General features: G+C 37.2%; 1 protein-coding gene across 1 annotated transcript in view; it reads right to left on the reverse strand.

Annotated features, from left to right (window-relative positions):
* LOC150097470 (sodium-dependent phosphate transporter 1-A-like) overlaps positions 1 to 12,957 on the reverse strand; it is a 263,701-nt gene that overhangs the window by 211,387 nt on the left and 39,357 nt on the right. Inside the window, exon 2 of the mRNA XM_090406931.1 lies at positions 1,430 to 1,531. Within this exon, the coding sequence (XP_090263057.1) occupies positions 1,430 to 1,531 (102 nt within the window). The remainder of the gene's footprint in view (positions 1 to 1,429; positions 1,532 to 12,957) is intronic.

Raw genomic sequence — 12,957 nt, forward strand, 5'->3', positions numbered from 1 at the left:
CCCCTTGAGGGTACATAGCAGGAATTTGATGATGATGATGATGATGACGGTAAAACCACATTTCTTTGGGTTGTGATCCATTTTGTGTGGTGAGGAAGATATAAAAAGGAAGAGGGGCAAGCAGTGAAAGGTGACAGACTAGCAAACATACTGCCCACACAGAGGGAACTCAATCTCCTGTCCATACATGGCCTCAAACAGTTCTCTCTACAGTCACAGCATTTGAGCACACATGGCTGCAGCCAATTCAGGTCTCTATTAATAAGCAAGGTTGTAATATTTCACCAGGTTATGAAAGACATGCCTACCTACAGGTCTAATCAACATTTTCTCCAACTAGGGGAAGTTAGTGGATAGAAGGAGGAGGATTAATGTGATAGAAACATATAAATTGGTAGTGGGTTCTTATCAGATTAATTTTGAAGAGGTTCTGCACAGAATGCTAGAGGAGGGGTGATGAAATAAGAGGTCATCCCCAGAAGTGGTGTGAGCAAAGTACTGAGAAGCAAGTTTTTTTGCATGGAGAGTTGTGAATAATTGGAATGCGTTGCCTGAGAGTGTGGTGTCTGCAGAGAATGCGCATGTATTTAAGGCATGGTATGGTGAGCTGTGTGTGTGTGTGTGTGTGTGTGTGTGTGTGTGTGTGTGTGTGCGCGCGCGCGCGTGCAGAGGACCTCTCTTGTTGAGTCTTTGGATTCGTGGAGATCTGAGGATATCAACTATAATAATAATGTTCCATTTACTCCATATAACTGTAGCATTTTGAAAAGTTTTATCTAGATATTGCACAACTATGCTATGATTATACAAAACAGACTAACTAGAAGGCATTCTGGCTTAAACATGAAACACTTCAGTTGACAACATTTTCTACCTTGTTTCCAAGAGTTTCTCTGTTATGAACCACCTGAGTTTTTATTATCATTTATTATTATTATTTTGTGAAGGAGTCCAAAGACTCATTGAGGGAGTGACCTACTTTACAACTCTCCATCTCCACCACTTCCATCCATCTCCATCATCTACGCTAACACCATCTACTGCCCATCACTAACCACTAGTATTTTTTGTCTGTAAATTGCATGTATCCCGAAGGTTGATTTGTCTGTATGCAGGATGAAAAACCCATGTTTCTGGGAGAAAAAAACCTGCTACCTCCATATGAGATAGCAGGTTTTTGAAAAAACTTGCTTTCTTTGAACTTAGGCCTTTTGCAGTTGAAGGGTGTAATGTACTGTTGTTCTTACAATTGCACTACAGAGGCTTTATCCTGCCACCTCCATATGAGACTGACTAACTCATCTTTAGATGAAAAGTCCTTAAGAGAAAATGCTACAATGTACTAGTGACTATAGTATATTATGCAAAATGCATAATAATTTTTAAGTATCTTCTTACCAATATAAATAATACATGATAAATCACATACCAATTAATGCTGCCAGGTTGCCGAGCATTAATTCTTTCTCATAATCTGAAAACATTTCCACATCGAATATACCTTTTCTCACTGTATCTGAAACTTTATATCCTGTAAACCATAATTAACAATATTTTTAAATGAAGTAATGAAAATTCCAAGTTTTAATTTAGAGTTTCTAATTAAAAAATTATCAAATTATTATTATTAAATAAGCAATAATGTTAAATAAAATAAATATTAAGCTATTAAATAAAAATCATTATTAAATTATTACTGGTGAAGAAACTCCTTTTACACAATGCCTTCCATCGGCCTAATGTGCAAACTTGCCACTGGAGCAATATGTTTTTGGCATTTTCTCTTCAAACATATATAATTGTTGATATTTTCACTTTGTCACTGAAACTATAAACTTTTCTTTAGTAAAAAAAACATTTTTGGAGATCATGTAATTATGTACTGGTTGAAAGTTTCTAGTTCCACAAAGACAGGAGCAACCAGCTCATTAGAAATGAATGACATCAATGTCATGCTAACAATCTCATAGTTACCATAAACCAGTTATCAAGTTCTCTACTCTGCCAAAATATTCTTTGAGTTTTATCTTCAATAATATTATAATTCCTGTTTTGTTTTGTTTATCAGTTTGTCACTCTAGCTACATTTTTTCTTTTCTTAATAAAGGAACATGAATTGAAATATCTTGTAGTTAGCATATGGATAAATACTTCATTTATATACTCCTTCTATGAGATATCTCACTCTGAATTGTCATATATATCAGCTCCTTAAAAAAAAAATCAATTAGTTTACACCTAAAAAATTAATTAACTCTTTAAAAAAAAAGGAACAAATAAATTACTTATGTTCACTGCCAGTTGATGTTAGCACAATCTTAATGTTGCTTGCTTCTGATAAGTTAAATACTTAGTTTCCTTTAAAAATTAAAGATGTCAAGAAATTATATTGTTGGTTTCATCCTTTATATGAAGTAACTTCACAACTGGGCTATTTGTATATAGAGGCTAATGACTTCACATCAACTGCCTTAGTATCTCATAATGCAAGGCACATATCATTATGGACATGTATAATGCTATGATTTATGAGAAGGGCCACTACCCAGACCAGTTTCGACCTTTATGGAGGTCTCATCAGTGGGAGCCAGACCCAGAAGTGATACCAAGGTTGAAGTAATGCAGAAACATGCAAGCTCTGAAATCATGATAGTACAGTTATGGTGTTGCAATTTTTGTATTTATTTTACAAATCTGTTTGTTATTTCTCTCATTTATTCACTTGTATAAAGTATTTAGTCTGATTTCACTATAGTTACTATAGTGAAACCAATTTGAAATACCTGCATTGGCAACAAATTATTGTGTAGTCCCTAACAATACTCAGTCCAAAAAATACATTATGAGATAACTGTAGTTAGCATCCTAATACTAACAGCCACTACGAGTTATCTCATAGTTGGCAGTCAATGTGTTAATAAATGTTACAGTTCAAACATGAGTCTTGCAATTGGACAACTCCCAAAGGAATGAAAGGTTGGGGAAAATTATTCCACTTCACAAAGGGGGGGGGGTGAGCCTAAGCCTACAAATTATAGACCGATTTGTATGTCTGGGAGTGTTGTTAAGGTATTAGAGAAATTGGTTAGGACTAGAATTCAGAAGTGGGTTGATAATAGCAGTATTCTTTATAATGGTCAGCATGGGACTGTTACAAGGAGGTTATGTTTCAACAGTCTACTTATGTATTACAAGGTGGCAAATTTGCTGGATAAAGGAGATAGATATACAGTTGTATACTTGGATCTTTCAAAACCCTTTGACAGGCCGCCACATGACAAGCTAGTAGCTAAACTGAAACAGATGGGATTACATAACAAACTTGTAAGCTGGATAGCTGATTGACTCCCAAACAAGTATCAGCAGGTGATATATGGGGGAGTGCTATCCCAAAAGAGGAAGGTCACTGGAGTGCCACAGGAATCTGTTTTGGGACTATTATTCTGATGATGCAAAGTTGGGAAGGGCTATGAGAAGTAGAGATGTGGCCCTGCAGGAGGATATAATAGATTATGTGAGTGGACAAATGATTGGAGCTATCAATTTAATGTCGCAAAGTACAAGGTCTTGAAATTTGGTAGGCAAGGTTGGGACACAGCGTATACAATTAATGGAAAAATTTTGAAGGAAGTGGAAGAAAATGAGCGATCTGGGAGTGATGGCAGACAGAGACTTGAAGTTTAGGGGTCACATTTTTAAAAATTGTAAGACCATCCCAATGGACTAGGCAATAATGAGGAGGACATTGACATGCAAAACCAAAGAGGTTACGGTTTGCAGTGTATAAAGCTTTGATCAGGTTACGTATGGACTACTGTGCACAGTAGTCCATATGGTCACCTGGTTTTCAGAGGGATGTCAGGTCTATGGAATGTCAGATATGAGGAGAATTATTTTTAGAGGTACCTGTGGCATAGTATAATTATTAAAGAACATGCAAGTCCACAGTAATAACTTTTAATTAATAAATAAGGTAGAGATATTTCATACTAAAACTAATAGTACATCTTCAGTGTTACAAACAGATAGGAATGGAATACAAGTAATGAAATTCAGTGGATCATCTATTAAAATACATTGTTGTCACAAGCTAGGAAATGAAAGAAATTGATAAATAATTAATATTTAAGATAATTGGTTTTTTTAATGATTACATAATATAAAAGTCTCCCAGATCTTCAAGAGAGAGAGAGAGAGAGAGAATCATTTCAATTTAAATTCAGTCAGTGCAAAATAGCTTAACAACTTTCTTTAAAGAGGCATTCATATTTGAACCTGCATCTATGAAGGAGAATAGCTTTATCCCACTGAATATTATGGATAGTGTGTAATATTATGTAATTATATTATATATTATGTAATACTGTGTGTGCTAGACCAGACTTCTGAGGTTTGTTGTAATCAATATAATATTGATGTTCTTTAATTATTTTTTCTACAGAACAGCCAGTTTGTTCAAAATAAGAAACATCGCATTCACATGGTATTTGGTAAATGCCAGCCAAAGGTAGAGATGAAAGTTTATCTTTTGTAGAAGGCAATAAGGAAGAAATTTTGTTGATAGGAATATAAGCGGGTATCAATTGGTACTTTTTTAAAATTCTACCTATAGGTTCTGAGATTCCTGGAAGGTAGGGGATTGGAACTCTGCAGACTGTTGAAGAAACCCAAGGTATTGGAACATAAGATTCAATTATCTGTTGGATTTGATTAGGGTGGTAATTATTAGATTCCATTAACTTTTTAATGATGGAAAGTTCTTGTTGTAAGATTTCTGGAGAAGAGCAAACTTTATGTGCTCTATTAATTAGAGATTTAAGAATGCCAAATTTTTGAGATGTGTGGTTAGCAGACTTTTTATGAATATATCTGCCAGTAAATGTAGGTTTTTGAAAGATGCTTGTAGATAAGGTACCAGAAGAAGTTCGAGTAAGCAGGATGTCTAAAAATGGTAAAGTACCAGAATTTTCTTTTTCCATGGTGAATTGGATACGAGAGTGAAGGCTATTTATCTGTTGTAGAAAGGTGGAAAGTTCATTTTCAGTATGTGACCAAATGGCAAAAACATCATCGACATAATGATACCAAAGAGATGGCTGAGGGTAAATAGATGAAAACATAGTCTCTTCAAATTGTTTCAAAAAATAGTTAGCCAAAGGTGGAGACAAAGGGCTACCCATGGCAATACCCTCAACTTGTTTGTAGAACTTGTTTTTCCAACTAAAATACCCTGAATAGATAACAAATTCGAAAATCTTTGCAATATCTGGAGGGTAATCTTCATATAATAATTTGACTGTGTCGGCTAATGGAATATTGGTGGATGATTTGACACCTCATTTATAATTACATCCTCTGATGAGATGATCAAATCCAAGTCCCTCAATTCTCATGTGCCCTCTGTTACATACTGTCTGAGGTAATTATCCCTCATAAACTCAAGAAATTCATTTTCTTTACTTCTAGTTGCTATATTGTTATTGCAATCTATATTGCCATTAGTGAAATCACCCATAATTATCACCCTTTTCCCATTTGCTTGGCTAATATGCTTATACATTTCCTGGTCACCACCCTCCACATTACTAGGTTTATAGCAACATCAACAAAGAACCTGCCTGTGCATCTCTACCTTGTATGGATTTAACTCTTTTTCTTTCATCAACAGCATTCCACCTTCCTTTTACCCTTTTTATCTTCACAAAAAAAATTCATAGCCTTCCATCTCCATCCCTGACATTCTGACAGGAAGAGAGATGAAGGGTATGATGTGTTTCGTGAGGACAGAAGGGGTAAAAAGGGAGGAGAGTGCTATTGATGATAGAGAAAGAGTTATGTCCATATAAAGTAGAGATGCAAGAGGGAAATAGTGCCAGTGATTTTGAGGCAGTATAGTGTGAGATAGAGGTGAATGGAATCAAATACTTGGTGGGATGTTGTTATAGACCAGGTAATGTGGATGGTGGTAATAATGAAATGTACAATCAAATTAGCCAAGTAAATAAGAAAAGGGTGATCATTATGGGTGATTTTAATTATGGCAATATAGACTGGAATGATGAGATAGCAACTGGAAGTAAAGAAAATGAGTTCCTTGAGTTTTTGAGGGATAACTACCTCAGACAGTATGTAACAGAGGTCACACGAGGATTGAGGGTCTTGGATTTGGTCATCTCATCAGAGGATGTAATTATAAATGAGGTGTCAAATCATCCATCAATTGGTGAGAGTGACCATGAGGTGATTACCTGGGTGGTTGCCAGCATTGTGCGGACCTCTGTGAGAAAAGGGTATATGTGGAACTACAAAGGGGGGGGGGGATTATGAAGAGCTCAGGAAACAGCTTGCAGGTGTAGCATGGAATGAGGAGTTAGCTGGAAAAGAGATATATGCAGCTTGGGAGATTTTCAAAAACTCTAATACATTTAGACATTTAGAAGGTTAAATAAGGTGGGTGTGAGATGGATGAATAAAGAGATTAAGCATGCAATACAGAGTAAAAGGGCATTGTGGAGGCAGCATAAGAGAAGTGGAAATAACCAATTCCATGAGGTCTACAAAGACCAAGCAAGGAGGGTGACTTGGTTGGTGAGGATAGCTAAAGAGAGGTATGAACAGCAGTTGGCTAATGAAGCCAAAAAGAATCCTAAGGAGTTCTTTCGATATGTAGCCAGCAAAAGAAAGAATAATTATGGAAGGATGACATTGATTGGAGTAAATGGTATAAAGACAGCTGATGCAGAATGTGTGGTGGAGATACTTAATGAGCAGTTCATAAAGGTCTTTCAATCTTGTGAATGCGACTTCATGAAGGGATTGAGAGCAGTTGATGATGGGAGAGACTGACTGTACGTGAGAAAGAGGTGTATGGGGAGTTGAGTAAACTAGATGTTAAAAAGGCTGTGGGACTCGATAATATATCACCACGTATTCTGAAAGAATGTGCCAGGGAGTTGACACCTGCTTTGTCATATTTTTTTCATGAGTCTTGCACTCAGTCAAGTTCCTAAGGAGTGGAAGGAGACAAAGATTGTAGCACTTCATAAAGGAGGTGATCGAACTCAAGCATCAAACTATAGGCCTGTCTGGTGTTGTGGTTAAGTTGTTGGAGAAGCTTCTGAGAACTAGGATCCAGAGTTGGGTTGATAGCAATGGTATTATCTTTGATGGACAGCATGGATTTGCTAAAGGGAGGTCATGTTTTAGTAATCTACTTACTTATTACAATAAAGTGACTGCTTCCTTGGACAGAGGAAAAGGATACACAATAATATACTTGGATTTCACAATGGCTTTTGAGAGAGTACCTCATGATAGGTTGACAGTCAAACTAGAACAGATGGGGTTGGATATTAGATTGGTGCATTGGATTGGAGACTGGCTATCTGATAGGTATCAACAAGTTGTGTATGGGGGAGCGATATAGAAGAAAAGGAAAGTCACTAGTGGAGTGCCTCAGGGGTCTGTTTTAGGTCCATTACTGTTTAACTTGTATATTAATGATATAGGTGAAGATTTGGATGGAGATATTCAGTTGTTTGCAAATGATGCAAAGTTGGGATGAATCATGAAGTGTAGTGAAGATGTGGCCTTACAGGAAGACTTGAATAGATTGAGTGATTGGGCACGGAAATGGGGATGTGAGTTGAATGTTGCAAAATGTAAGGTTTTAAAATTTGGAAAACAAAGATGAGATGCAGAATTTATGCTCGGTGAGGATATATTGTTGGAGGTAGAGGAAATAAGAGATCTGGGGGTGATAGTAAATAAGGATCTAAAATTTAGGGGACACATCACCAAAATTGTGAAGAGAACACAAAGGCTTCTGGGAATGATGCGGAGGACACTGATGTGTAGAAGTAGGGAGATTCTTGTTTGTTGTATAAGGCTTTCATTAGGCCACACATGAACTATTGTGCCCAGATTTGGTCACCGAGTTTTCAGAAGGATGAAGTGATGTTATAAAGGGTCCAAAGGAGACTGACTAAGGTAGTTTCTGACCTCTGGAATGTCGAGTATGAGGAAGGATTGAGAAGATGTAATTTGCAGAGTCTGGTAGACACGAGGAAGAGGGGAGATATGATAGAGACCTACAAGTTGGTAAGGGGTTGTTATAGGATCAATGCTGGAGAAGTTTTACAGAGAATAGTGGGAGATCAGGGGAGAACCAGAAGTCATCCCTGGAAACTGTATAAAGAGGGTGTGAGTAGGGGGAGTGAAAGGCAGGTTTTTTCATGCAGAGTTGTGAATGATTGGAATGCCTTGCCTGAGAATGTGGTGTCTGCAATGAGTTTGAATGTGTTTAAAACACGGTATGATGAGCTGTGTGTGTGATAAAAGGACCTCCCAGATGAGTCTTTGACTCCATGAGGTCTTGGGGTGGTAATAATAATAATAAATAATAATAATAATAATTCCTATGAAGATATCATCTTCATCCAACCATGTCTCACTTATGCCAATAATTTTTCGGCGAACAATCTCATTCAATGCAACCATTTAATTTCCCTTGTATCTGGATCTATGACGAGCTGCAGTGATGCTACTTATTAGATGTGACTTCTCAATACTTTTCTCAAGCCATTTCTTTTTCTCCTTACTCATCACAGAAACCTCTTTAAATCCAACTGTTTTCACTACATCCCAGGTCATCCCTTCCCTTTTTTGTCTCGTGCGTGCATGCACGCACGCACGCACACACACACATACACACACATATCCTCACATACCCATGCACATCCTCTTAGAGCATCAACCTTTCTCACAATGTGTTCTCCTGTCCACTCTGAGTCTTCCTGTCCCCCTGTTTGTCTTGCACACTTGTTCTCTAATTCTCTACACATGCTATCCACTTCTTCATTCATAAGCACTACTTCAATCTCTCCTTCCTTATTCTCCCACTCTTTCACATTGCTTAATTGCTCAGATTCATTCTCTGCACTCGTTACTCTCCCTTCGCAGCAGTCTCTCCAAAATGACTCACACCAAAACAATTCAAATGCAGTCCATCACTCTTATACAGTTCAATTCTTCCTTCAAACACATTCCACACATTAACAAACTGCACTCTTTTCTCTTAGAAAGTTTCTGTTAACATATCATTCATTATTCTTACTCTCTGCCTCATCTCATCACTATTATACCTGGGCAACACACTGACTACCTTTCCTATTACATTATTATTTTTTTATCCTTCTCAACAATTTCCTGATATCCAATCTTACATTCTCCTTGTTCTCATTCGAATCATTTGTCCCTATTACCACTACCACTCCCTTTGCTCACTTAGTCCTCACTTTATCTCCGGGAAAACAAACCTTGTGCATCTTCTTGTTTACGACACCTGTAATAATCAAGTCGGCATGCAATACCATTCGTGGGTCTTTCGTTACCATTTTCATACTGACATCATTTGTTTTCATCTGCTTCACTCTTCCATACATATCTACAATTCTCTTCATTTCACTCTGCATCTGCCTGATCTGTTGCCTCATCTTTACCAATTGAGCTTTCAAATCTTGTGTCCTTTTTTTGCTATCATTCACTCTCACTTAGTTTATTTTCAGTCACACATACTTGTTTGCCATCAGCTCTGTTTGTCATCTTACTATTAACTGCACTCTGTTTTTCAATGTCATTATTATCTACATTATCATTAATTTCACTCTGTTTTTTAATGCTATATAAATTATCACACGCTTTATCATTAATTGAACTTTTTATCAGAGCTATCATTTCCACATACTCTCTGAACATTCGCACAATCTTCAACTGCTGTGTCAATTATGACGTCATGTTCTTGTATTTAAACTCATATTTAAGCTAGCCTCGTGGTCCATCAGAATATCACATTTCCTATATACCCACACTCATTCTTTTCTCCTATTTAGCCTCTCCACATAAACATCTATGACATCCTCCCTCCATTCATGGCACCATACAATTTTTGAGAAATCTATGCTGCCTACCTTTGTGTTTTGCGTAGACCTATGCAATGAATTGCCTTTCACTACCATGTCAAATCAATGTACTAAATTTAATGATTTAACTATTAACAACATCATTACATGACATCTCTAAAGTAAATTCAAGGACTCATCACAGGAGGGCGTTCTATGCTACACAAACCCACTGTCAACATAACGTAGTAGCATTTTCATAAAGTGGCATTATCATATTATCATAAAAAAAAATTGCCAGATGGTAAAACTACTTCACAGAAATTTCAAGAATGGCGCACATACATTAAAACATTAAAGCTTGTAATTAATTAACTATTTATTATTAGAACACCACCATGGAGTCAGACTCACCATAGAAAGTCTCTCTCTCATAAAGCTCATTGAATGCCTTCAACTTATTATTACTATTTGTCACACCTCCAAGGAGTCCAAAAACTCATCGAGGGAGGCACCACTCTGTCTCCACCAACTACAACCAACCACAACTACTGTCATTATCATCTACACCAACGGCATCTACCACTCACCACCACCACCACCACCACCTCCACTAGTATTTTCACAGAAAATTACAAACATCTATACCCATGGCAGAATTAGAACCTGCAACCTTTTGGCTGGAGAGTGGATACACTAACCACTCGGCTAACCAGGCCAGCTTATTTGCTGTTTTCACACATCACATTTTCAGTCAATGCATTCTACTCACTGATCACTCTCCATGAAAAAAATCTGCTCTTCACACTCTCATCATACAGCTTCCAGTAACAACTTCGTTTTCTGGTAACGATACCTTCCCAACTTATATGCCTCAATCACATTACCCTTTCTCCTATCAGTGATGAGACTTCACAAATGGCATTTCCTCACTCTGTCCTCATAACCAATATTCCATAGACATGATGTTATCTCAGTCACCCCTTTTCTGGACCCTTTCCAGTATCTACATCCCTTTGGATAAAACGAGGTACCAAATCTGTGCACAGTATGTAGCTTAATAAAGGGTACCCATTATAGTGTCATTAATACTATGAAGTTGATTGACATGAGCTAATAAAAAAAATAGAAATTTTTTGGGGAAGGGGAAGAATATGATGGGATAAGATCAGAAAAAGAAGAAAGAAAAGAACAAAAGAACAAAAAAAAAAGAGTGTTTCAAAAAGTTCACATACCCTTGCCTAACCAATAATTCTCCCACATCTCTTTACCCCCACTTTTTTCCAATCCCCCCTTCTTTTCAATCATACTTCCTTCTTTTAATAGTAGATGAATGTATATTGCTGTACTCAGCATCCCGGCATATATTGCTATAAGCTGGGATGCTGCTGAATAAGAAGACTGCCAGCAACATCCTACAAAGGTATGTCCGAATTTTTCCTCCTATATATTCTTCATATATCTGTCTATATAAAGCATCAGTAATGTGCCCTAAAATTTGAGTAAAAAGCCAATGACATTATAAGGGGGGGCACTCCTAAACAAAAATAGGCTAAATAGCCATAAAAATAATATGGAATGCATTGCCTGAGAGGGTGGTGAAAGTGCAAATCGTGGATGGATTTAAGGAGTGGTATGACAAATTATAATCCTTACTGAACCATGTTTTACTTATAACTATTTTCATACAAATCAACCAATCCTACCCATGTCACTTCTCTGATGTTACTTTTTTTCACATCTGATTTATGTCCTTCCTCTTTATCACCTTCCATCATATATTTTACTTCAGATCCAATTACTGCATTTACATCTGAGGTCATCCTATTCTTATGTTCACCATCTTCATACAATGACTAATGATTCCAGTATCCATTTCCTTGCACTATGTTTTCTATCCACTCTGACTCTATCCCCAATTTCCCTGTCAGTATTGATCTCTCATTCTCATATCTTACCCTTCCAAATAGTCTTACATTATTCTGCTCTCCTTGTCATTTCAAAAGCATAAATTGTGATAAAGAGGAAGGACATCAATGAATCAAGAAGGGCTATGATGGCAAACGATTCGATGTGTAGAAAGACTGGATGTGAGTTTTTGGATGTGTGGAGTAAGTTTGAAGGAAGATTGGATTTGTATAAGAGGGACAGCCTACACTTGAATGAGTTTGGTATCAGAAGTCTTGAAAAACTAATAACTGGAATGAGACCTAACACACAGTCAGGAAAACTAAATTATAATGGGAATAATGCTGAGAATATGGGTGTAAGAGTGACAATGTTATATAATTCTACTAATGACAGGAATGGACATTATCATTATTATTATTATTATTATTACTACGGGCTACTCCAGGAGTCCTTAGACTCATCGAGGGAGGCCCTAAACATCATGTTCACACAGCTGTTCAACATTCTCACAGTATCTATCATACCTTGCCTTGAACTCGCTCACTGTCATAGCACCCACAACAGACTCTGGCAGCTTATTCCACTCATTTACCACTCTAAAAGTAAAGAACCCAGCTCTAACACCCCTGCTAACCACGCTCTTGCCCAGCTTCCATGGGTGTCCCCTAGTTCTCCCACCACCAGTCCTGATCTCAAAAATATCATCTGAATTAATCCTATAGAATCCTTTTAGCAATTTGAATGTCTCAATCATATCTCCCCTTTTCCGCCTATCAACTAGTTTCTGCAACCCACAAATCTTCAACCTGTTCTCATATGGTTCATTCCATAGACCTGCTATCATCTTAGTCACTCGCCTCTGGATCCTCTCAACCTCCTCCCCATCTCAACCTGAATTATCATGGAAATGATTACAAGGAGAGAACGATTTTGATTTTATGCTCATCCAGTTTGGACCCATCAAATGTGTGCAAAGATGTCTGCACATATAAGGCACTGCAAGTTGTCCAACTATGTTACTCAGACTACAGACAAGAGTATACAAAAGAACATGCAGGTAGCTTGTTATGGCTGTACCTGAATGCTAACAGTATCAGAAAAAAAGGAGTAGAGTTCATTGCCTTGGTCAGTATGTTGAGACCTTGGA

This window comes from Typopeltis vanoorti, chromosome 17, assembly GCF_054136105.1.
Source record: "Typopeltis vanoorti isolate ZY-2024b chromosome 17, IOZ_Tvanoo_1.0, whole genome shotgun sequence".
Taxonomy (NCBI): Eukaryota; Metazoa; Arthropoda; class Arachnida; order Uropygi; family Thelyphonidae; genus Typopeltis; species Typopeltis vanoorti.